The sequence below is a fragment of the Podarcis gaigeae genome (assembly GCF_964106915.1).
Source record: "Podarcis gaigeae genome assembly, chromosome: 5".
In the NCBI taxonomy this organism is placed as follows: Eukaryota; Metazoa; Chordata; class Lepidosauria; order Squamata; family Lacertidae; genus Podarcis; species Podarcis gaigeae.
In genome coordinates this window covers 5,136,795-5,163,205 of record NC_139681.1, presented here as the reverse complement: position 1 = coordinate 5,163,205, position 26,411 = coordinate 5,136,795, and the positions used below count along the sequence as shown (strand labels likewise).

Below are 26,411 nucleotides of genomic sequence, written 5' to 3'. Positions count from 1 at the left end.
AGCTAAAGGTTCAGGAGAGTGAGCAGGTTCCCTCCACAACACATACACATGCTGACTTAGCTGGCTGAGATTATAAAGTTTCACAATTTGGTTTATTGTCCAAGGTTTTGTTACGGTTCATCTTGGTTAGCTGTTTTCTTCCCCTTTGTGCTCTAATAACGGGGAAGTTACTAGTATGAATTGCCATTCTTCCATCCCAAGCTGGGAGAGTTGCAGAAATGAATACAAATACATTTGCTTGCAGTGGATAAAACAAAGTCGCCCGGGGTGGACCCAAAGCAACTGGCTGCAGAGCTGCAAAAGGTTTCCCTGCAACAGGCTCCCTTGATGGCCTCCTCCGCAATGGAAAAGAGCTCCCATGCTCATTCTGGGACTACGTCAGCCAACTCGAGTTCTGTTCCTAGCCCTGGTCAGCCTGGTTCTCCTTCGGTCAGCAAGAAACGGCACAGTAGCAAGGTAGGAATCCATTTGTTTTGGCTATTTTGTGTATGAATGCAGAGGTGGGAATATGCATTTTCATATCGAGACCATAAGAAGCTTAAAGAAGAGATTCCAGTGTTCCCATGTTAGCAACAGGGGTACTGGGGCTGCTTCACTCTGTTTTTTTTTTAAATAAGATATTTATTAAGGTTTTCAAAAATAATACATTGTAAAACAAAAAGAAAAGAAAAAACAAAAATACAAAAATACAAAAATACAGAAATAAAAACAATTTAAAAACACATAGAGTTTCCATTTACTTATTTTCTTTTAACTTATTTTCCAGACCTCCTCATACCTCCCTTTCTTATATTCCAATTCAGATTGTTTGTTCAGCAAATCCTCAGCATTAGTTCTTTTACTTATTTCAAAACCTTATTTTCCGTATCTCTTAAGCATTACAGCTGGAAACCACTTAATTTCTATCCAACATCATTCTAACATTCATTAATTTTACAATATTTCTGCAAATAGTCTTTAAACTTCTTCCAATCTTCTTCCGCCGACTCTTTTCCCTGGTCTCGGATTCTGCCGGTCATTTCTGCCAGTCCCATATAGTTGATCATCTTCATCTGCCATTCTTCCAGAGTGGGTAGATCTTGTGTCTTCCAATATTTTGCAATAAGTATTCTTGCTGCTGTTGTCGCATACATAAAAAAAGTTTTATCCTTCTTTGGCACCTATTGGCCAACCATGCCTAGGAGAAAGGCCTCTGGTTTCTTCAAGAAGGTATATTTAAATACCTTTTTCATTTCATTATAAATCATTTCCCAGAAAGCCTTAATCCTTGGGCACGTCCACCATGGGGCTGCTTCACTCTGGCTGCGTTCTGAGCAGCTCGGGGGGCACTAGCAGTCTGGAATGACAAGGGAGGCATTTTGACATGTTCAGTTGAGACCCGTGTAATGCTTTGACTGAGCTAGCATCTCTTCTCACTGATAATGAGGCATCACTAATAGGGCCTGTTTGGGGTTTCCTTGTAATTTCGATTTTGAGTATCACAACAGGGCTGTCACTTTGACCCACCAAATTTATTCAGAGTTCACGATGGCATTGAAGTACTCAAAAACTTTCTGAGGGTTGTGTTTCCTATTGATTGTACTTCAAGTAGATGAAGAGGGCCTGCAATGGGATTCAAAGGACTGCATGTGCAGCATTTAATGCATTCCTGTGTCTGCTGCAGAAAACTATTGGGTGTGGTTTCATTTAGATTTCCTCTTGCTTTAAAATTCTGTTCTGTTACCATAGTTCTACAGCCTAGCAGTTCAAAAGCACACCAGTGCAAGTAGATGAATAGTTACCGCTGAGGTGGGAAGGTAAACAACGTTTCCATGCGCTTTGGCACTCGTCATGGTCCTCCTTGCGTCAGAAGTGGTTTAGTCCTGCTGGCCACATGACCCGGAAAGCTGTCTGTGGACAAACACTGGCTCCCTTGGCCTGAAGCGAGATGAGCGCTACACCCCATAGTCACCTTTGACTGAACTTAACCATCCAGGTTAAGTTACCTTTACTTTAATTCTACAACAACAAAAAAGCAGTTCTTACCAGAGAAGCTTGCCAACATGGTAATGACAGCCACCTCTGGCGAGTCCTGTAAGATTACTTTGACAAAGCTTCAATGTCTGAAGAACTGAACAAAAGAAAGCAAATTACACAGCACAGAAAGGAGTTGACCTTTTGGTGCAATATACTGACCGCATCCCGTGCTAGCCTGCTTATTCTTTTATCATTTGATGGATAATCATGTTGCCTAATTTTAAATGCCCTTTGAGAGTAATTAGTTGCTCTTTTCTACCTGCAGAAGAACTTGAGTTGTGCTTATCTAAAGGAAAAACATTTGATGATATTTACCAGCAGAAATTAGGCAAGAGTAACAATATTGGTGACAAATATTGGAACGCTTGGTTGCTTAGGTCAGAGTTCTTGGGTTTCCATGGTGTAACTAAAAAACCTGTACAGTGCTGACAATGACTTCTTCTTTTTGAAGTTTGTAGAATATCTAGCCCTTTTTGATCCTATCATGAATGAACATTGGTGTAGAGCTAAAGTTCAAGAAAAAAATGGTTTACTACCTAGGAAAGGATATCCAAAATTAGCTGATACAGCTTCTAGTAGGTGCTATAAAGAAGAAACTTTTAGCTTAGGCAAACTTAGCCAAATACTACTCGGTTATTCTGAATTGCACACCTGGTGTTAGTCTTGTTGAACAAATGACAATGATTGCACATTACATTGATGAAATCAAATGATCTGCTAATGAGATGTCTGAGCCAGAGGTTATTGGGATTTGTTACACGAAAGAAGACCATGGGTGCCTTTATGACAGAAACTCTTCTTGGACAGTTTGAGCAAATGGGATTACCAACTGAGAATCTGTTTGGAATGGGCAAAGTTATGATAACATGAAAGGCCTGGACATAAATCCACCTGCCTTTTTATGCCCTGCTATGCAAACTCTTTAAACTTTGTAGTCAATGATGCTGCTAAGTGTTGTCTGGAAACAACTCATTTCTTCAGTTTGGTTCAAAGAATCATACACTCATTTCTCTGCATTGAATCTGAAGGACTGTTCAAAAGTGTTTTGTGATATTATATGAGGAGGAAAGTAAAAAAAATCCTGTTTAGCCTCCCCAAGATCTTCAGTGCATGCAAAGTAACTTCCTGCCTGGTTATTTTATATATGAGATTAAGCAGTATTAGCATTTAGGGTTTGTTTTGATCTTGACATCTGTCATTTCAGTGATGTCATTTGCCCACAGAAGTCAAATTCTCATGTAAAGTGTCACATTCAAAACTTGTGTGGTCAATTTCATTTCAGTTATAATTTTTGTACCACCGAAGTCAGTAGTCTTAATCACGTAGGTGTAAGAATGGTAGGAATAATGATCGTAATGCTAGAAATATTCATAGCAAGAAATACTATTTTAAAATGTAATGATTTACAACTGTGTTTCTGTGCTTCTTTCTTTGAATATGGCAGCCCACGGAAGGTACAAAGTCTGGTTCCCATCCAATTACTGGAGAAATTCAGGTAACAATCTAATATTAGCATTTATTCTCCTATAAATGGATAATAGAACAGAATTATCATTGTTTGATTCTTAGACTGCCAACATTGCACAAATTGTAAATCAATGCTAAAAATAGATTTTAAAAAAATCAGTTGTGTGGAATGCAAATGCTGATGACTAATATTAATCCAGTTGCTGCTTCCTGAGGAAGGGAAGAACTATGAATTCAATTTTAATTTGAGGAATTGCACAGTGCACATCTATGCAAATTCCTGTATGGATGTTCCAGATGGGAATTCCATTATTCCTGTGCCATAATACAAAACTAAAAGTATAGGGTTGTATACAGTGCTTTTTTCTGGGGGTACGCAGGGGTACACATACCCCTAAACATTTTGTGAATCTTCGTACTTTTGTCCATTTACTGTATTTATTTTTCCCGATTTGAACTATAAAATGGTGATTTTCTTGAGTCAAAAGGAGAGCAACCCTAAACATTTTTTTAGAAAAAAGCACTGGTTGTATACAATGACATTGCTCAGCTGACAGTAAGACTTGTACCCACAGAAAGGGGAGGGAATCGATGTCCAGGGATATCCCCTCTTGCAGCTCTGTGCAGCTCTGCTGTGGGGAAAGGGCAAATCACCCTAAAATTCCTTCCTTCCTGATTCCTTTCCATCACCTGCAACACTCTTGTATACAACCCATAGTTGGGTTATGGAAAAAGAATAGACACCTGCTGGTTTAGATCCAGAGTTCTGTGAGCAGAACTCGGCTCGTGGGACTCTTCCTGATTCCTACAGCTCCCAGTGCTTCCAGCAAAGTTGCTCCAGGACATTGTGGGAGGTGGTGGGGAGGACTACAGGGGAAATCAAAGTGTGCCCCCTGGATCTCAGCCCCTTCCACAATCAGAAGGAGCCTTCCTTCACAGAAGAGACATTTTCAAAACAACTCCTGTTCTTCCTGTTTCCAGTGATATAGTTGCATTCTTCTTCTTTTGTTCAAATCAATAGTTATTTTGCTATAAGCATTTGCAATGGGAGCAGGTCAATTGTTTTTAGGGGCTGGGATCCAAATAACTGCACAACTACTTCCTGCTATAGACCAGCCCCCCCCCCCATGCCAGACTGCAAACCACCTTGAGCACAGAGGGGGTGTCCCAAAGCAGTCAAAACCTTCAACTTGCAAATGACTACTGTATCTTAAGTGCCAATAAATCTCTGCCCCACTCTCAGCTTCTTGAAAGCAGAATAAATATAGGAAGAGAAGATTAGGAGTTCTAGAGATGCAAAGAGCTGCTTGGTAAACTCTCAGTACAGAAAAACGAACAAACAAACAATATAGATCAATATGACATAGTGCCCTTAAATGGATAAATGCTTACATTTACCAGAAAATTCTAAGATTTTAGAAGGATCTTTTTTTAAAAAAATAATGCTGCACATACAAACACATTACTGTCTGCTTTAGAAACTTTTCAGGGAAATATGCTTCTATTCTCTTTCTCTGTAGAGGAAGATTAAATCATCTGCTTGAAACAAACTTCTTATGAGATTCATTTAGGAAAGCTATGAAGATGCATTACTGAATTTTAGTGTTGGAGAATGTTAAAAAGTAACCTGTAGTAATAGATATTACTTTGAAATGACATTATTTGGGAAATGATTAATGGCAACCAATGTTACGCTTAGCTTCAAATCAACTATGACAAGCACCTTGGCAATTTGATAATTCACATTCTTCAAGCAAGAAACCTTGTTCCCCGTGACAACAACGGCTATTCGGACCCGTTTGTCAAAGTTTATCTTCTGCCAGGAAGAGGGTAAGTGGAGGGGTGATTTCAACTACTAACAGCTGTTAACACAACAGGTTTCCCATTGTTGACCTTCAAGAGATCCATTTCTTATCAACTAATCTGAACACTCATTTCATGTGGGCCTCCCTGTCACCCTCTGCAAACTACAACAAGGCTGGTGGGCAAATTGTATTTTAGGAAAGCTTGTTCACCCACAGATTGCTCATCATTTGTATACAGTGTAATCTCACTGTATACAAGTTGTACAAGTGACAATAAAGTATTTCGTATTTTCAGGAAGCTGCCTTAATCTCAGTCTGACCATTGGTCCATCTGACTCAGTGTTGTGTACACAACAGCAGCTCTCCAAGATTTCCGCAGGAGTCTCTCCCAACTCTTAGAGGTTTTTGTTCATTAAGGCATATATAAAAGGTAAAGGTAAAGGTACCCCTGCCCGTACGGGCCAGTCGTGTCCGACTCTAGGGTTGTGCGGCCCTCTCACTTAAGAGGACGGGGGCCAGCGCTGTCCGGAGACACTTCCGGGGCACGTGGCCAGCGTGACAAGCTGCATCTGGCGAGCCAGTGCAGCACACGGAAATGTCGTTTACCTTCCCACTAGTAAGCGGTCCCTATTTATCTACTTGCACCTGGGGGTGCTTTCGAACTGCTAGGTTGGCAGGCGCTGGGACCGAAAGACGGGAGCTCACCCCACCGCGGGGATTCGAACCGCCGACCATGCAATCGGCAAGCCCTAGGCGCTGAGGTTTTACCCACAGCACCACCCGCATCCCTAGTAAGGTATATATAAATCTTGTCAAATAATTAAATGAAGACTACCTGGAGTTGACTAACACACCACCAATTACATGCCCTCTTAAACAATCCAGTAGTAAAATCAGCAGCAACTAGGCCCTTGACAACCTCCTCCTAACAACAAAGAGACACGGCAAAGGGATGGTATCCATAATATACAAAATACTACTCCAAAATCCCACAAATCCCCTAGATGTAATCAAAAAACAATGGGAGGACAACATAGGCTATGAGATTAACCCCATTCAGTGGACCAGAATGTGGTCTAAACCTCCCTTTAAATCCATATCAACGAAAAGGAAAGAACTCCCTCTGAAACTCACTTACAGGTGGTAAAATATGTTAAAAAACAACAACATGACCTGGAGTTGCAAGGGATTGAATCTGGGCCTTTTACATGTAAGCATGTGTGGCGCTGTGGGTTAAAGCCTCAGCGCCTAGGACTTGCCGATCGAAAGGTTGGCGGTTCGAATCCCTGCGGCGGGGTGCGCTCCCGCTGCTCGGTCCCAGCGCCTGCCAACCTAGCAGTTCGAAAGCACCTCCGGGTGCAAGTAGATAAATAGGGACCGCTTACCAGCGGGAAGGTAAACGGCGTTTCCGTGTGCGGCTCTGGCTCGCCAGAGCAGCAATGTCACGCTGGCCACGTGACCCGGAAGTGTCTCCGGACAGCGCTGGCCCCTGGCCTCTTGAGTGAGATGGGCGCACAACCCCAGAGTCTGTCAAGACTGGCCCGTACGGGCAGGGGTACCTTTACCTTTACCTTATGTTAATTTTATCCTAGAGAAGCCCATGGGAACATGGCTGGAAAACCGGAAAACATTTAAATATAGTCAGGACTGTGAGGGAAAAGACATAACAAATATTTCAGAAATTTTATGTTAGATGTATCTTCCATATTTAGTTGTCACTAATGATTATATCCTAGTTGAAGAAATGCTCAAATGTGTTACCAGATGATTTGAATGAACTCACCAGCCCCGTTCAAACATACAAGTTAAACTGTGATTTAGCATATGAGGATGAGCAAGAATAAACCTTGGGCTTAAGCAGTACCCTAAGGAAGTTTAGATCTTCTGTTTGTGGTTTTCAGGAAACCACAGCTTCCCATTATGTCTGAATATGGTGCATTGTGGCTTGTCCAAGCCATAGTTAGTTAATTCAAAGTAGGATCAAACCATGGTTTAATATTATGGTTTGTAAACTCTTCATGGTTCGAACAAACTACAGTTCTCCATATTTAGACATGACTGGAATCTACTATTTGTACCAGGAATTAAAGCTTTAAGCTTCCTCCACTCTTGTGTAAAGAGAGGAAAGAGAAAAGGGACAGTGGGAGCCCAAGGATTGTATCTGCTTGTCCATTTAATGTTACAATGGTGCATTAGCCTTATGTCTGAACCATCTAGTCTGATAGTAACTATCTCTGATTACTGTTCCATGTTAAACTGCCTAGAGTGGTTAATGTTTCTATTTCTCATAATATATACACCCATCATTTCTTGTTTGCATAAAGTGCTCTAAATATCTTCTCTCCCCTGGTTCTCTCTTCTTCTGCTTCCTGTTTGTTCCCATCATTCTTCAACACATTGTTGCCCTGGGGCCTTGCAGCCAAGTCATGGTAGTCCAGAATGCAAGGTAAAGTACATTATTATTCACTGATTCTCTGATTATTCTAAGCATGAAATACGTAATATCCTGGGCACGCAACTATAGTTTCCTAGAATTTCAGGGGCCTGTGAAGTAGCTGACATTTACTGCTCGTGTCTAGTGCAGGTTAAATTTCTATAACACATAATTGTTATAGAAACAAGCAACAAGCAATTGATTCAGTAGCTTCATGGTTCAGTGGGTGGGGAGTGGAACCAGTAGTTTAATTGTTATTTTAAGGATTGGAGATGGTGACTCTTCTTTTGATACATGAGGAAGTAGTGATCTGAGGTCTTATATGTATTTTATTGAAATTTCTGTAGGAGAGAATGCTGAAAAAAATAGTTAATTATGAATTCACCTGGTGTGGGTTTTTTCCTGCCAAAAAAGTTATCCAAACTTCTTGGGCTTCTTTTGACACGCTGCAGATGTTTCACCTGAGAATAAAACTTAGAATTTTCTCAATATGTTACTTTAGGGAAAATCCAATGACAGTCTAGAGGTGGGCAAAACTACCTGTGAAAAATGTTACTAGTCTTGTGGGAGGTTTTCTGTTAGCTTTCATGGACATTTGCTTTTGGTGGAATGAGAGCAGCACATCTTAAACCCACTTTTTCCGATATGAATATTGTTCAATGCATACAGTTCTCTTTAATTATCAGTCACTGCAATCCATTATATACTTGTTACCCGATGTAAAAAGTCTGCCTAGCGGGGAGTTCTCACTTTAAAATTGCACAGTGCCTTAAACATAGCTTTTAATTCTCTCTGGGATTTGCTTGATATTTCCTTGTTCCTGCTTTTAATATATTCATCTCACTGCTAATTAAATTATGCTTCTTTAAGGCTGATAGTGGTTGTAATGTCATACGCTACATTTGAACAGACACTGGTTGCATTGGGGACACCATTTGGCTCCAATTGTCAACCATATAAATCCGGTGTGGTGCCAGCAGCATACCACTGCAAATGCTTCCTTTTTCTGCTCTCTGTGCAATAATGACATGCTCTTAAAGAGAATGCTATTTCTGGAGCAGAGCTGTTTTATCAGAATTCACTGTTTTTGGCAAATGAAGGAAGACAAGTCAGCTTTAGAACTATGAAATATTTCCAATGCTAATCTTAAAGTGAGAGCTGGACCATAAAGAAGGCTGATTGCCAAAGAATGGATGCTTTTGAATTATGGTGCTGGAGGAGACTCTTGAGAGCCCCATGGACTGCAAGGAGATCAAACCTGTCCATTCTGAAGGAAATCAGCCCTGAGTGCTCACTGGAAGGACAGATCCTGAAGCTGAGGGTCCAAGACTTTGGCCACCTCATGAGAAGAGAAGACTCCCTGGAAAAGACCCTGATGTTGGGAAAGATGGAGGGCACAAGGAGAAGGGGACGACAGAGGACAAGATGGTTGGACAGTGTTCTCGAAGCTACCAGCATGAGTTTGACCAAACTGCGGGAGGCAGTGGAAGACAGGAGTGCCTGGCATGCTCTGCTCCATGGGGTCATGAAGAGTCGGACACAACTAAACAACTAAACAACAACAACAAATCTTAAAGGGCAGTCGTGTGAAAACAATGAAGTTCTGTAAAAGATATGTAGCGTCTCTCTTAAAATCTGACTATGGTGATTCTGGGGCAGTGAAGTGGTGGATCTGTAACCATTCAGCTTTCCTCAAAATGATATCTGATTAGATTATGTGATAGTGAAATGCAGCATGTGGTCTGGAACCATCATATTGTGATGGAAAAGGATGCCATCGGTTTTGTAGTCTCAGCCTTCAGAAAACACAACACAATAAAATACCGGTACATTGTAAATCAAATAATTCAGCAAAACCTCTGAAATGCCCTATAGAAAAAGGAACTTTGAAGCCTGCTTTAAAGGATCAATATTAAATTAGTGTTTCTATCATTAACAGGATGGAGCTTGCATCAGAGCTTCCCTTTCATGTTTTTTTAGGGATGACTCTCCTATGATTAAAGATGAGAAAATAATACAGAGAATTAAACCCATCTCAGCTTGATAGCCGGAAGGAAGTTGTTCAAGAAAACCAATACATCATTATTTACTCTTACAATGAGAAAGGCTGTTGTAAACAAACAGGAGCAATTTGTAAATGCAACCAAGATATTTGTGTTGTTGTCAGTCACAGGCAACAGAGGTTGGGAGGTTTCTTAGTAGACAGGCTGCAAATTCAAAAGTTTTATTTTAAAGACTGAATTGGGAGATTGTTCAGCAGAAGATTATCATTTACAGCAGATCAACTGGCATTATTCTGTGCCAGCCTGAATGATTGGTTTATTTATTTTTATCAGTTGCACTGAAATTGTTTCTGCCTTGGAGCAGGTGGAGGCAAGTATAAGTAATGACATGTTTTGTTCCTTTGTTCCACTTCAGTGTCGAGAACAAGAGGAGGACTAAATATGTGCAGAAAAGCTTGAATCCTGAATGGAACCAGACAGTCATTTATAAAAATATATCCATGGAGCAGGTATGTGACTGTAAGAGATATCTCATTGCAGGTGTGGTCTAATTCTGCTCCTGACTCTTCTCTAATGATGCCCTACACTTATAAGAGTCTGTCTGTACTAACCTATTTCAACTTTGCCTGCCAGTCTCCCCTGACCATATGAGATTTCCTGATTTCCGTTGCTTAAAAGAAGCACCCCAGCCTTTGCTGCTATCCCCACCCTCATCTCAGATCTATTTGCATAGCTAGCCATTAACATGCCTCTCTATAAAGGGAAAAGCTCTCTGCCAGCCACTGGCAGTTCAGACCCTATGAGTGTGTAAGTGAAATTTAGATTCTTTTCCCCAAGGTGCATCACTTTACACTTACAGTGGTGCCTCGCAAGACGAACGCCTCGCAAAACGAAAAACTCGCAAGATGAAAGAGTTTTCCGTTTTTGAGTCGTTCCGCAAGACGAATTTCCCTATGGGCTTGCTTCGCAAGAAGAAAGCCCATAGGGAAATCTCCGGGGACCTCTTTTAAATGCTGGCGGTGGGGAGCAAAGCCTTTCGCCCCCCTCCGGCCTTCAGAAGAGGTCCAGGAAGGCCGATGGGGGCCGAAAGGCTTTGCTCCCCACCGCCAGCATTTTAAAAGCGGTCCGGGATAGCAGGGAAGCGCTGCGCTTTTTCGCTATCCCGGACCGCTTTTAAAATGCTGGCCGTTGGGAGCAAAGACTTTCGCCCACCGCTGGCCTTCAGAAGAGGTCCTGGACCTCTTCTGAAGGCCAGCGGGGGGCAAAAGTCTTTGCTCCCCCCCCCCCGCCTGCCTTCCCGGGATAGCGGAGAAGCGCAGCGCGTTTCTCCGCTATCCCGGACGGCTTTTGAAGGCAGGCGGGGGGGAGCAAAGACTTTCGCCCACCGCCTGCCTTCAGAAGACCTCCACTGTCCCAGGGGCTTTTAAAATGCTGGGGGTCGGCAGCGAAGCCCTCCTGACCCCAGAGCTTGCGGGGCGGGAGGTGGGGAGAAGGGCTTTTCTTCCCACCGCCAGCCTTCAGAACAGCCTTTTGAAGGCTGGCGGTGGGAAGAAAAGCCCTTGTCCCCCCCCCCCAGCCTTCAGAAGAGGTCGGGGGACAGACTGTCCCCGGACCTGGTCTGAAGGCGGTTTCCATAGGAACGCATTGATTGATTTTCAATGCATTCCTATGGGAAACCATGCTTCGCAAGATGAAAAACACGCAATAAGAAAAAACTTGCGGAACGAATTAATTTCGTCTTGCGAGGCACCACTGTACTTACATTGAGTTGCATTTCTCATTTTACTGCCCATTCGCTCCCTTTGAAGAGGTTTATTTGGAGCTCTTCAAAATCTCATTTTGTTTTAAGTTCTCTGAACAATTAGATGCTCTCAACAAACCTGGTTACCTCACTGCTCACCCATAATGCTAAATCATTTATGATCAAGTTAAAAAAACACAGGTACCTTGGGAAATTCTGCTTTCTACATCTCTCCATTGGCAGAAGACTCCACTAACTGTAATCTCTGCTTCCTATTTCTGAGCTAGTTACTGATCCCCAATAGGATGTCTCCTCCTATTCCATGACTGGTAGGCTTACTCAGGAGTCTTTGGTGAGATACTCTGTCAAAAGCTTTTTGAAAGTCTAAGTGCATAATGTCCACTGAATCATCTCCTATCTGTACACTTGCTGACACTCCCAAAAAACTGCTATAGGTTATGTAATAGACAGGACTTAGCCTTCCAGAAGCCATGCTGGTGCTGCTTCAGCAAGACTTGTTCTTACGTGCTTGGTAATTTTATCTCTAACATTTCCCCCCACCAGTTTTCCTGCAATAGACGTTAAGCCAATTGGCCCACAATTTCTGATTTTAAAATGCGCTTTGTTTCCATGTCGGTGTTTTAGCTCCCTCCCTAGACCATGTAAAAGTGGTTTGCCCCCGACAGTGGTTATGGTTCAATGACAGAAGTGAAAGGCTGATTTCTTGGATTTCTGTCGTAACCAGCACAATGTGAATGTGCCTAATAAGTGGTTCAGTAATAGCTTATTGTGTGGAGGAAAATGTCAGTGTATTACGGCTCCAAGTTTTTAATTAATTTAATGGTTAGATTAGTCAACAAAGGTTCTATTGATTAATCAGTGGGGGCAAATTCTAATTAGTGAAACAAAGCAAGCATACTTTTTATTTTGGAGCCATCTGCTCTAGTTCTGGTGTGTTACCTGCAAGAGGTAATGAAAAAGAAAATACTGAGATGGCCTTCTAATGAATGGTCATGTTCCAATTTGTAAATGATCTCATGATACTTTCCATATTTCATGAAGCCATCTGTGCTGAAAGTTTGGTAATATACAAAGTTATTTAAATATGGAGGCTTAATGAGTAGAAAGAGAAACAATTTAAACTTTCTAAATTGCTTTAGAGCCCTGAAATTTACCCACAATTCTTGATTAAAGGGTGTATGGTGTGGTTTTAGTTGGAGGAAGCTGTCCAATGTTGGGATTTGAAGGCAATCTAATTTCTTTTGAGGTGATAAACTTACAGCTGGACTGTACCTGCCACTTCAGACTGCAGGTGTCAGCTCAAAGGACTGGATGCTTCTCCATACCCACAACAGCAAAAGCAAACAAACAAACCTTCTACATAGGAAACTTAAAGGAGAAGGGTTCAAATCTAGCCTTCTCTATATTTTGATGTGGCGGATAATCAAGTCATGTGAGCGGCTATCTGTGGTCTGAATAAGGGATGTAAGGAAGCAGCGATTTCTGCCCCATCCTGTGTTCATTGCAACCAGCGTTGTTTCTCTTCAATAGTACGCTTTCTACATCTCCATCCAGACCAAGGTGAGCAAGGTCTTATCAGAGCTGAAGGACACATCTGAGCAGGCAGAAACAGATGGAGTACAGAGCCAGGCCAATGACGAGGGGGGCCTGGAGAGACTTCCAAGGGCCAGATAGAGAAGTCTGAGGAATCACATTTGGCTCCCAGACTTGAGGGTCACCACCCCTGAACTCCTGGTTTCTTTCCCCACCCTCTGTGCCCACCTACTGTTGGATAAAACTAGGGCCTGGCTTGCTCCAGCAGCCAGAACGAGGGACAGTCTGGAGTTTTGGCAGCTACAGACCCTTCCTGTGCCTTGGACTGTTCAAAGAGACTTTTGGTATAGGTCAGAGGTGGGAAACCTGTTGCCCTCCAGAGATTGCTGGACTCTGACTTCTATTAGCTCCAGCCCATGTTACAAGACTTCCCCGTTTGTGCAGATTTCTAGGCATGTGGCAAAAGTGTAGTACGATTTCCCTCACCATTTCACAGGACATTAGTGATGGCTGGTTCACCAAATATTATGTGCAACATGTTAAGTTACCTCTTGGCAAACAGCTGGCTACATGGACCCATCATTTTGTTTGAACTGGTATAGCTTGAGGTACTAGGGGCGTCCAAGATGTCTCATCTTTAGTCTATTGAATAGTGTATATGGATGGGAACATCTGAGACATTTCTTGAAGCCGTGTTTGTGCAAAGACTGAATCCCAGTTGCTACCTTTTTGGCAGATACTATATTATGCAGGTTCGCTTTGAATGTGCACAGCCTTCTGAGGAAACTCTGAGGCTTAATAGCTGTTGATATGCTTGTCCTCAATCCTAAGATAAAGGAGGAGGGAGAAGATCTGAAAAGCACTCTTTGAAATTATTCAGCCATGTCTCACTGTGAATACCAATGCATTTTGACTTTGCCCAGAACACAGTAAAATCTACTCACTGGTGCTGAGCACTGAGGGAAGACATATAGATGCTATCAACTTTTTAAAAGTCACACTGTGGGCTTTGTATTTGGAGCACAGCCAAGCTGGGCAAAATAACTCCTCCAAGCTTGCATAGAACCTCGGCCGAGCTCATCTGTCTTGATATCAACTTTCAGCTTTACCCGAAATGAATTTTCTGAGTTCAAGGTTGATGGGAGAACAATAATTGCCTGGCTGTCATGTTGAAAAAGAAGGGGGGGTGCCGGCAGATGGCAACAAGCAAAGCATGCTTTATGGATTCGGTGCCAGATTCATGAAGGGGATTGAAATTAATTATCTTTTGATATTAACTGCAGCTGAAGAAGAAGACCCTGGAAGTTACTGTCTGGGACTATGATAGATTCTCCTCTAACGACTTCCTGGGTGAGGTGAGTATCCCTTATTTCTTGCTTCACTGCCTTCCCTCGCCTGACATAGTAGTAATCTAAGAGTAGACTCATACGATGCATTTTTCATCCAGATGAGTAATTCTGATGTTCCTTGGATGCATGTTTCTGTGGAGAAAGGTAGGAAATCACAGATATAACCAGCAGCAATGGCTATGGCATTTCTCCAGATGCTGCCATTGTGGGAATTGATGCTGACTCGACTCAGTTCAGACATCATGATAAACCATAGTTAAGGAAGCTTACCTATGGTATGGTGGTGTGGTGTCTGAATTAACAAACTATGGTCTGTGACTGGCTGGTAAACAAACTATGGTTTCGCAAATAATGGTTTGCGCTAACCCTGGTTTAATTGACAAACTATGGTTGCAACTACCATTCCTCTTCCAGAGGCTGCTGCGCCAAGAGAAAAGCTCTTGGGGTGCATCCACCCCACAAATATAAATCACTCGGAGTTTATTGAGGACTAGAGGACTTACAATCTCCAAGGTTGAAGTTTGCGGTGTGGATGCATGTTTTGTAGTTGCCTCAGAATAGGAATATGTCTTTTTACTTACGGTATTCTGTAAAACGCCATGTACAATAATATTGATGATGACGACAACAGATATGGAAACATTAGGAAGAAAGGAACGATTGAAATTATTCTAGCCCTCAGCCTTTTTGCTTTTGCTTTTAAATGTCTCTGTTATTATATGGCATGCCGTATATAATTCTGGGAGTCTGTTTAGCATTCACCACTGTTTCGACTGGAGAAACTCTTGAGCTAACGCGCACGTAAGCCAGATCAGAATCAGACATTGTAAGGTGTTCAATAACAAAATAATTTGCTCTCTGTATCCTCACATAGGTATTAATTGAGCTTTCTAGTGCCTCTCAGTTGGACAATACTCCCCGGTGGTACACTCTGAAGGAGCAGAGTGAAAGCATTGACCATGGAAAATCCCACTCTGGACAGAACAGCCAGCAATCCCCCAAACCGTCTGTCATCAAAAGCAGAAGCCACGGGATTTTCCCTGACCCATCAAAGGGTAGGAAATATTTTATCTGTGTGTGCTATAACTGTGTGGGTTATAACTTTTTTACAACTTCATTTTTCCCAAGTAGCTTAGTTAGATTAACTTTTACCTAAAAACAAAGAAATGAGCTGTCATTTCTGAATCTTTTTTTTTGGGGGGGGGGGGGAGTCACCCCAAAATCTATAAATCAGTTTTTGCATATGTAACTGTATAATGCATTATGTGATATGCACAACATGTATTATAATACAGGGGAAACAGAACTTGCAATTCTTCTAATATTTGTATAATCTTTTGTGCATTGTACAATGCTTATTATTGCTTAGAATAAATAGAGGTTGAAGTTTGTCTTTGTCTCCCGCATCTCTTTGATAACCATTATATTTCCCCTGCAGATATGCAGGTGCCCACCATTGAGAAGTCCCACAGCAGTCCAGGAAGCTCCAAATCTTCCTCTGAAGGACACCTGCGCTCTCATGGGCCTTCGCGGAGCCAAAGCAAAACCAGCGTCACTCAAACGCACCTTGAAGATGCTGGGGCAGCCATCGCCGCTGCTGAAGCAGCTGTCCAACAGCTCCGCCTTCAACCAAGTAAAAGACGCAAATAAAATTCCTCAGCATGGCAGCTTAATGTTCAACTGTTGCCTTCCTTCTCCCCCCCTCCTTCGCTTCCCACCCCCCCCCCCAACTCTTTCCCGGCTGGGCTTTTCTTTCTGCTCTTAGCACAATGTGTGTTCCACCTGTTCAGTGTTCTCTCCGTGTGTGTCTGTGTGTAGATCCATATAAATATAATAATTCCTCCTATTTAGAAGTCCTCTTTTATTTGCCTAGAATGCAGTAGAACTGGCTGTTTCTCTACTGGGGTCTCCATTTGTCCACTGTCTGTCCACATCTTGTGGTAAAATTCTGCTGTGTGCTGTTGCTTTGGTGACACTAAATGCCTCAACCATAATTCAAACTTCATAGACTTGGTTTCCAGCCTCCTAAGTAAGATCCTGCAGTTTAGCAAGGAACACAGATTGCTAACATTAGGAAGCAAATGAGAAAGAGACGTATTGGGCAATGTCACCCTTTGCAGCTCAAAGACCTTAAGAATGTCATAAGACATTCCGGGAAAAAGGTTGTTCACTGCTGATAAATGTTGACAGTTTTAATCTTTGGACAGGATTATTTGAAGCAACAGATGTTTTCTTAGGTCAATAGCATTTTTGTGGAGCACAAAAATTAACATATAGATAATTACTGAGGAAATATTGGTAATGTTAACAGCCATATCATTAGCTCTGCTAGAGTGACATTATATAGGGGTGGGTTTGATTTTGTTGTTGTTCTTAGTCTGCAGTGAGGTTGTACAATTACAACTTTTACATACCCCCCCCCCCCCCGTCACAGAATTACAGGTTGAGGCTTTAGTCACCTGCAAATTAATATAATCCAACTGTAGCGTCATTGTGTTTGTCTCCATGATTATTTGGTGTGCCATATAATCAGCATTGCATATTGCAGAAAGCAGAAAATAAATTTCCCTCCATCTTCTTCATTGTTGTTAATGAAAAAGAAACAGCCAGTTTAATTACCCTTTAATGCTGTGCATGTGGTGTCTCTTTGGTCTCTGAAGACACTTTGCCTATTTAAATCCAGAAGAGAAAACCCCCCACTTGTGTTTGCATGACTAACATTTAAGCTGGTTCCATCTGAGGATACATACTCTGGGTTTCCATTCCACCTACACTGCCACAGCAGCACATAAAAGCGGTCAGTCTAATCATGCAAGGAAGCAGCACAGACACAGCATAGCAGGAGTCCTCCCCATTCAAAGAACTCAGTCTGACAATCTGCCTTCACCAGCCAGTGACAACAAAGACCAAAGCCAACTAGCCCTCAGGAAAGTGATGTCTGATGGACCGGCCAAGCCTGAAGGAGGTGAGCCCAAAGACATGGCCAAGAAGTCAGCCTTAACCAAATGCCTTCTTGCCATGCCTGCTAATTCATCCTTACACATTGAACTTATCTCTCCAGCCCTCTCTGCGGTATTCAGGTTGGGTTGAAAAACCCTAGGCCCATCTTACGGCTAATGTGCAAACCCCATTTTGAAAGATTGTGCTGAGTCCAAAGTATAGAACGTTCTGAGACAGGGAAGCTCCAGCAGCACACACAAAAATGGGGCTAACTGGGCTCACACTGCCTACTAAATGGCATGCGTTTAACATAAATTGCTTAAGCATGATTAAACCATTCTTTTTATTTGAGTAAAGACTAGCATGGCACACTGGGATTTCAACTTGGACACAGCATTGGTTGTCATTATCATTTGTACATCTAGTGTGTTTTCACCTGTGAAAGTTCACAGCAAGGAAGAAGAAGAAGAAGAAGAAGAAGAAGAAGGAGAAGGAGAAGGAGAAGGAGGAGAAGGAGAAGGAGAAGGAGAAGGAGAAGGAGAAGGAGAAGGAGAAGGAGAAGGAGAAGGAGAAGGAGAAGGAGAAGGAGAAGGAGAAGAAGAAGAAGAAATGATGTTCCTATTGACATGACACATAAAGCTACATCTACATTCAAAAGTTTCCTAGTTTGTCTCAGAAGGAGGAGTCATGGTCCTTTCCATAGATTTTGGAGAATTTTTAGGACAAAACTGCTCCTTGGGTGCCAAGGATAGAGACTGCTGCTCAATGGATGTAAACTGTGAAAACAATAGTGTTAGTTCCCTGGAGGTTCCTTGACAGCAGTCCTGGCATGAACAAGAGAGATCTGCAAGTTCTCTTACCAGGACTGCCCTCTGGGAACCCTGGGAATAGAAATTCACAGTAAGAATTTCCGTATCTCTCACGTTCATTTCTCTGAGAACCATTTCAGACATAGGCAGGAGAAGAAGAAGCCCTGTTATATGCTCCCTTAGCTCTTCTCAATCATGTCTGAAGGGGAAGTTTTACATCTCCTTACCCCAGGAATGGAATGATTTCTCTGAAATAGGAGATACACAATACACCGTTGGACCTGACAGAGAAATTTGGGTGACAAAAACATGACCAGAGTTCGAACTAGGCAGTGGGCATAGGCATGCCAAGCATAGCTGCTCCCACCTCAGCCTTCTTGATCAGGAGGGGCTGAAGGAGATTTGTCAGTACAGTCAAGTGATCATGCCTGCAAGCAGTCCTGGAGCCATTATCAAGGTTCCTGGTGGTCAGGAAGCTTGTGTGTCCAGCCCAATGTGTTTACAAGGCCTCTTCAGACCTTTCTACTCAACATGAGAAGTTCAGGGGTGCGGTGTGTGTGCCCAGCTTGTGTGGGGACATTTTGGGTGGAGGCATTGTGCTTGTGCCTACTCCCCTTCCCCAGTTTAAGCCCTCGTGTAGTCTCCTGGACACATGAAAAAGGCTGTGGTGATCCACTGATCCACATTCAATCTTTCTCCCACTGGTCTTATGATGTGGCTGCAGTCCCCTTGGGGGACTGGAATGGTTGTGGGAGTCTAGTCTTAGTTTCAAGCTGAAGCAGTGCATTCAAAGATAGCATCTCCTTGGTGATCATTAAGAAAAGAAGGCCAGGGCTTCCCACCAGCTATTTTAGCAACCAAAGTTTCTTCTGCTTGGAAGATGGAGAGAGGCTGACAATGCAAAGGATTCTGAGTTGCAGGGAATGAGCACCTGTCGCATCAACTGGCTGGCTCTCTCTAGGCAAACACTCTTTGGACTACCAAACTCAACAAACACAAGCTTTGGATACAAAAGCAGTGTCAAAGTTACAGAAGATAATTTCTTTTGAATAGATCTTTCGGTGTTGTCCTTATCCAACTGTGGAAGAGCATCATTAGCCTCTAATGCATTGATTTATTGATTGTCTTTTTACTTAGGTCAGGACCCTTTTGGGGGAGGGGGTATCATTGTCAACTAAAGTCTGGTCCCCAAGCTACTTCTCACAAGGCGAATTTACCACATCAGTTTCATGTGGTGAACATTCTGTTTGACGGACCCTACATATGATGAGAGAGTGCATTTTCCATGGCAGGAACCCACCAAAAACTATCATGTGACTTGATATCATAAATACTAGCTCTCACCATATGAGGTTCTTTTAAACTAAAAATTCATGACGTGAAACGGGTGCATTAAAATTACAGCAGAAGAGTCCAAAGGTGATATGAGAATCAGGCATAAGAAAGTGATTTTGTAGGCAACATGACTGCAGATAAGTGGGTTCTTGAGCTCATGCTTAAAGTCGGAAATAGGACTTTTCTAAATTGCATGAGAAACCGACACATCTAGGAAAGTTGTTCCACTGCAGAATTTGCATCTGAACACATAAGGAACCAGCACATGCCATGTGAAGACCAATGGGTGGTACAGTGGCTGAAGTGGTTGCCCAGCAGTCCATTTGTCCCTTAACATTGTCCCTCCATGCAAGTAAAGCCTGAATAGGTCCTGAAAGTGATCTCTCAAAGACTTTCCAGTCAGCTTCCTGGCTGGCAGCGTGGGGATTTGAACACAGGTCTTCTCCATCCGCTAAATCAACGTTCTCAAGGTTACCTCACTGGCAATGGAGCACGGAAAGAGTCCCTTTTTGCATTTTTGGAGTTGCATTTTCCTACATCTGTGCTTTATCCCTGCATATAGATTGTTGTTTGTTTATTTTTGGGGTTTTTTTGTTTGTTTGTTTTGGTACTGAATTGCTTTTAGGACAACCATTATGACTGTGCAGGGAGAAGGGAGTTCATATCAATCTGATCCTTTCTTGTTCAGAGCTGTTTCAAAAACCAGGGCCTCTCTGGCATATTCAGTCATTGCTTTGCAAGAATCCTTCATACTGTAAATAAATTTGCTGCTCAATAAACCTTCTTTGTAATAGGCTTCTCAGTACCTAATTCCCAGAAAAATTAAATGGGCTTTGTCACCGCCAAAAAAGAAACAATTTTCAGAGAGCCAACCCATTATTCAGTCTATAGACATCAATAATCTGTAGCTGTCGCTGGGCTCTGCTTTTTCCTGTTTGAGTGCTGTCACATTTCAGTGCTCTTGCTTTCACTAGGTACTCTCCCACCTTTCTAAGGTGACATGCAATTTCATGAAATTGCTCAGATGCTTTATCTGAAAACTCCCATTTGGCAAATGTATTGGGCTGTGACCTGAACCTTTGGAGCATATGGAAACGAGTTGTTTGCAAAGTTTTGGAGCATCATGGCCCTAACCTGTGATACACTATCATAAACCTATAAGCCGTAGCTGGAGCACATTTTTTAAGAAACAACAACAGCAACCCACAACATATATACATATATTAATCAATGTGTATTTTCTAGAAAGCGCAATATCTGTTTTAGTTTTTAGTGGTGTTGTATTGTCCTGGGCAATAGTGTTGCTCAAATGTACACTGCTGCAGTTAATCATTGACAAGAATTATTTTGTATGACATTGCAGCTTCGCATATTTCTCAATTTGCCCCAAATGAGAAAGGTAACAAGCATGGAGACATCAAAATAAGAAATGAATATAAATTTGTGGGTGGGTGAGGGAAATTCTCCAATATTTTTGTTGGAGATTTGTGAACTCAGCATGGCTGGACTGGTATTGTTTCCTTTGGTCAATATTTGGAATAAAACAGAGACTGTAACTTGTTCTAAGCTTTTAACTTGCAGTTGAGAAATATATTCAAGTAGTTATGTGGTGTCTGGAGAAGATGTTGCCTGTCTAGTATCTGTGTTCCTGATTCAGTATTTGGGGTCGTCCCCCCCCCCCTTTTTACTGTGTACACTTTCTCAAAAGGCCTTCAGTAGTGTGACATTTGAGCTGTTGTCTAGAAATAGTAAGGATTAATTGTACAATGTCATTGCTGTTGCTAGATGAATATTGTTTCAATTTTCAAACCATTATGAGGAAATTAAAATTGTATTTTCCAGTTATAAATTAGCCTTGATGTGTATTGTTGAATAGGTTTCCCGGAACCTATTTAGAACAACATTTTGTGAGAATTTTCTGTTCTTACTTCACACAATCGCTAGGTGCTACTTGTATTGCTGACACTCTAGGCTGATGTCTCTCTAGGCTGTTTGGTAATCCTTCATTCCTACCCTGTACAGCAAGACCTACGAACCACCGACCGGGAGAAAGTTCAGTCTCCTCCACTGGTTCTTCAGCCAGTACCTTTGGCAGCGGATACAGCATGGACAGTGAAGGAAGCAGCAGCAGTACCACCACTGCGGACACCAATCTGTTTCCCATTCCGAGAATGTAAGAATTTCTAAAAAATGTAATAAGTTGTTGCTTTTACTAGCCATGGAAAGACGAATGAGAGGTTCCTACTTTAACCCTCAAGGAACTGCCATATTTCCTCCCCTGCTTCCCCAACACATACTTACGTGCAACATCATTGCATGCATGTGTGTGCTAAACAGTTCACTGGTGGGATTAAAGCTGTAGTTCCACTGAACACAGTATTTTAAACTTTTGTATATTTTCCCAGAATATAGCCATCAAACCAATGAAAATTAGAGCAGTGATAATAATATCTTTTTTAAAGAAAAAATTAGCCAACATAGCAGATGTCATAGCAAATATTATCTAGACACATGCCAATCTAGAATTCTGACAAAAGTTTGGTGAAACAGAAGCATGCAACAACCACAAGATTCAGTTCAGACTCCGAAAGCACTTGGGAGGCTGCTCAGTTTGGCCTGGGATCTAAATGCCAAGTTCACCTAGGGGGGAAATGAAGCTTCGTTCCCTTCCCAAATTCACTACAGTGGTACCTCTGGTTACGTACTTAATTCATTCCGGAGGCCCGTTCTTAACCTGAAACTGTTCTTAACCTGAAGCACCACTTTAGCTAATGGGGCCTCCTGCTGCTGCCGCGCCACCAGAGCACGATTTCTGTTCTCATCCTGAAGCAAAGATCTTAACCCAAGGTACTATTTCTGGGTTAGCGGAGTCTGTAACCTGAAGCGTATGTAACCTGAAGCATATGGAACCCAAGGTACCACTGTATTGGGAATTTTTGAAATGGCTATAACTTTCCCCCCATTTCATAGAAATGGTTGAAGTTTTCAGGCATAATAGTCCACCCTGAGTGGACTAAGCCTGCAAAATTACATGCAAATACAAACAGGTTGAGAGGTTTTTTTTGGCCTTGGCACCTTTTAAAGTTTGATTTCTTTGTTGTTTGGTTTTAGAATGAACCCTGAGCAGGGGACTCGGGGGGGGGGGGGACCTATGAGGAAAGCTGCCATTCCCCTATGTTATACTGAACCCAATTTATTAATGCAGAATAGAGTGGGGGGAAATGCACATTTTTAAGTAAAAAATGTGTAGGTTTTACAAGCAACAAACCAACCCACCACTTTTGAAAATGACCTAATTCTGATATTGTTGGAAGTGACACTAATAATTTTTCTTCCTCCCTTTCATGGTGGGGCAGGAAAGGCAGCAAGAAGATAGACAAATCCTCGGCTATGCCAAGGATAGGAGGGTCTCTGCCAGGGTGAAGGAGAAGAAAGATAAAGAAGAGGGTGGAGCTAGCCACCCTCCCCATTTCCCTCCGAAAAACTAGCTATCAACTGAATTTATTATGCTGATTAAATATATGAATAAGCCAGTAGCTGACAAATACTCTGCTAATGCAAATTTCCTTCTCAACTGACTAATCATTATTGACCATAGGAAATGCCAAGTGATTAATCAACTAACTAATCAGTATTTGGGGACCACAATAAGTGGCAAGGCTTTATTTTGTTCCCAAGGCAATATGTTTGAGGGCTCAGAAGCAGGACTGTGGAGTAAACTATGGCCACTTGAACTATGGCTTGTGAGATAAGGGTAGAATAGGTTACAGTTGCTCTCTTCCCTACTCCCCCAGTTTGGATAATCTTGCAAAGTCTTTCTCTTCTATGGCCCATTTCACATTTCATAGTAAAATCGTAGTTAATGGTTTGCTATGAACAAACTATGATCCCTAGGTTAGCATTACGTCCAAACCACACCAGAGTGGTGCATGCTCTAGTTATCTCTCGCTTAGACTACTGCAATGCGCTCTATGTGGGGCTACCTTTGAAGGTGACCCGGAAACTACAACTAATCCAGAATGCGGCAGCTAGACTGGTGACTGGGGGCGGCCGCTGACATCACATAACACTGGTCTTGAAGGACCTACATTGGCTCCCAGTACGTTTCCGAGCACAATTCAAAGTGTTGGTGCTGACCTTTAAAGCCCTAAACGGCCTCGGCTCAGTATACCTGAAGAAGCATCTCCACCCCCATCATTTTACCCGGACACTGAGGTGCAGCGCTGAGGGCCTTCTGGCGGGTCCCTCACTGCAAGAAGCTAAGTTACAGGGAACCAGGCAGAGGGCCTTCTCGGTAGTGGCACCCGCCCTGTGGAACGCCCTCCCACCAGATTTCAAAGAGAAAAACAACTACCAGACTTTTAGAAGACATTTGAAGGCAGACCTGTTTAGGGAACCTTTTAATGTTTAACCGACCATTGTATTTTAATATTTTGTTGGAAGCTGCCCAGAGTGGCTGGGGAAACCCAGCCAGATGGGCGGGGTATAAATAATAAATTATTATTATTATTATTATTATTATTATTATTATTATTATTGTGGTTTGTTTCATTCAAACAAACCTTGGTTTATTGGGGGCACAACAAACTATAATCCCTGGTTTAGTTATTGTAGTCTGTTTCCTCCATGTGCTAATAAGGGATGAGTAGAACAGACTAGAAAGGTGTGATTGTGACAGACCATTAACTATTGCTCAATATGACAAATGAACAAGGTCTATGCGTCTGTTTTAGGTACCAGTGAAGAACAGCAAACTTCCTGCTCTAGTGATTCCATTTGGTTATAAAGAACTGGCTCGTAACCTTATGTTCTAAAGTCCGTAAAAGGAATAAAGTCAAAACTTGGCCCCAGGAGATTGTATTTCAGAAGCACTTATATGCATTAAGTCTTCCTTGATTTGCTATAGGACAGCAGTGCTTTTGTACGCTAAGTCAGTAGAAGATAAAAAGAAATCATCCATCTTATTCTTTTAAGTTTCCTCTTCAGTAGTTCTAGTAGAAAAGTCAATTCGTGCTGCAAATTTCCATATGATTAAGAATTTATATTTAATCTTGCTGCCTGTAGATAAAAACAAATTATTCCCTGAAGTCAAATAAAAAAGTTTTAATCATATTTTTCAACTTCAGGCCTGTAATTATTTTATACTAATCCCTACTAATATAATACAGCTTCGGGAAGTGCTTGAGGATGAATGTTTTAAAATATTGAAAGTAAGTTCCTCTAGGAAAGATGTCTATAGAAAGATGCCTGAGCTCACACACTGATTGGAGCTGAAAATTGATCAGGTAATCCCTCAACAGAGGAATGATGAAATATGGTTGACCAAAACATCCTGATTATTAGTAAAATCCAAGACAGCAAATGTTTATACAGAATTTGTGAGACCGTCTCTTCCCATATGAATGGAGCCAGACTGTGCAATCATGATCTTGAAGCCCTTCTTTGTGTGCCTCCACCACGAGAGGTCCAGAGGCTGGCCACACAAGAACGGGCCTTTTCTGTGATGGGTCTCCGTTTATGGGATGCTCTTCACAGAGTGGTTCACCTGGCATCGCCACTATATATCTTTAGGCACCAGGCAAAAACTTCCCTCTATAACCAGGCATTTGGCCTTTTAGAAGTAGGTGAGATGTTTTTAATATATTTCTTTTTCCTCTTGGTTTTTATGAATCTCTGTAGAGTGGAGTCAGCTGTCTGTTTGTTGGATTGTAAGTCACTTTGGGTTGCCCTGGGCAAGATAAAGCGACTAACAAATCTAATAAATAAAATAATAATAATAATTAATAAATAGGGTGACACTGCTCTACCCAGAACTACTCCAATGGCATCAGCTTCAGATGTTTGCCCAATATCAATTATCCTTCAATTTACAGATAAGTGAGAAGGTACAGTGAATATCTGGCCAATTGTTCATGTGTGAGCACAGACAAAGGCACAGTTCGCACATAAAGACATTCACATAGTGCCCTGTGATCAGGGGGGATGAAGCAGCTTCCTCTGCTGCTGCTGGAGAAGTGGTGCCAGGATCAGTGCTGATTTCGGGTGAGATCTTGCTGAAATCTCACCAGAAACCAGAAGAGGCATGGCGGGGAGGGGCAGCACTTCCTGTTTCAACTCACATGGAAAAACGAGATGTGCCGTCCCTGCATGTGAAGGCCTTGCCCCGCTCTGCCCCACGTAAACAACATTCTTGCACGTCTTAAACAGCGCATAAGCTACTTGTGGCCAGCACTTGAGCAGACATCAAGCCAGGCCCACACCTCCCAACAGAATGCAGGATGTGAGATATCCCTGTGCAACAATCCCTTCACCTGCCATCTGTTTTCCTAGTGTTAAAAGAATCCGGCTACAACCAGAGAATCTCTTCTGAGTTTGAAAGTGTGCTTCATGTGGCAAATTGTGCAACAGCTTGCACATCTGCATTTGGAAATGAACAAGCAGGTGGGGAGGAGGGGTTACTTCTGCTGATAGCCACTGCCTTTTTGCAAATTTAAAAACCATTATGGGTCGTGAATTCCAATAAACGAACATTTCACATTGAGTCAACCTGTAAACATTTTTAATCAAAAAAATATTATTTATTCAATTTGTATACCGCCCTATCCCCATTGATCTCAGGGTGGTATATTGCATCATTTGACGGTGGAGGCTTTTTTTAATAGCTGCTCAACTGTATTTTTCAACAGAGGAAAGATGAGCCAGAATGGGCAAGAACCAGTGAAGCAAACAGGAATGGGATTAATGGAGGCTGAAGGTAAACTGGATATTGTCAACATTAGAACGATACATTTTAAAAGTTCATAGAAAACTATCTGTTGGTTTTTATTTTCTATACTGAAGCACCTGAAAAAAACACGCTAGACATTAAGATAGTTGCTGTGAAGAGTGACGTTAGGGAGAATTACAAATCTCCGAAAAAGACTGTAGTTCATAAAAAGGTGCTTCCTGTTGTGAGAAT

The 26,411-nt window shown here is 42.1% G+C and overlaps 1 protein-coding gene across 5 annotated transcripts in view; it reads left to right on the top strand.

Moving 5' to 3' along the window:
• PCLO (piccolo presynaptic cytomatrix protein) overlaps positions 1-26,411 on the top strand; it is a gene marked incomplete at its 5' end in the record, with an annotated part of 241,011 nt that overhangs the window by 188,140 nt on the left and 26,460 nt on the right. For 2 of the 5 annotated variants that reach the window (XM_083738705.1, XM_083738701.1), the window contains 11 exons: positions 245-456; positions 3,461-3,511; positions 5,183-5,313; positions 7,708-7,734; positions 10,141-10,234; positions 14,304-14,375; positions 15,244-15,424; positions 15,808-16,002; positions 17,152-17,334; positions 21,476-21,626; positions 26,140-26,207. In XM_083738705.1, the coding sequence (XP_083594831.1) occupies positions 245-456; positions 3,461-3,511; positions 5,183-5,313; positions 7,708-7,734; positions 10,141-10,234; positions 14,304-14,375; positions 15,244-15,424; positions 15,808-16,002; positions 17,152-17,334; positions 21,476-21,626; positions 26,140-26,207 (1,365 nt within the window). Of the gene's footprint in view, positions 1-244; positions 457-3,460; positions 3,512-5,182; positions 5,314-7,707; positions 7,735-10,140; positions 10,235-14,303; positions 14,376-15,243; positions 15,425-15,807; positions 16,003-17,151; positions 17,335-21,475; positions 21,627-26,139; positions 26,208-26,411 lie in introns of those variants that run through there. The other 3 variants (XM_083738702.1, XM_083738703.1, XR_014564187.1) reach the window with 3 other exon arrangements.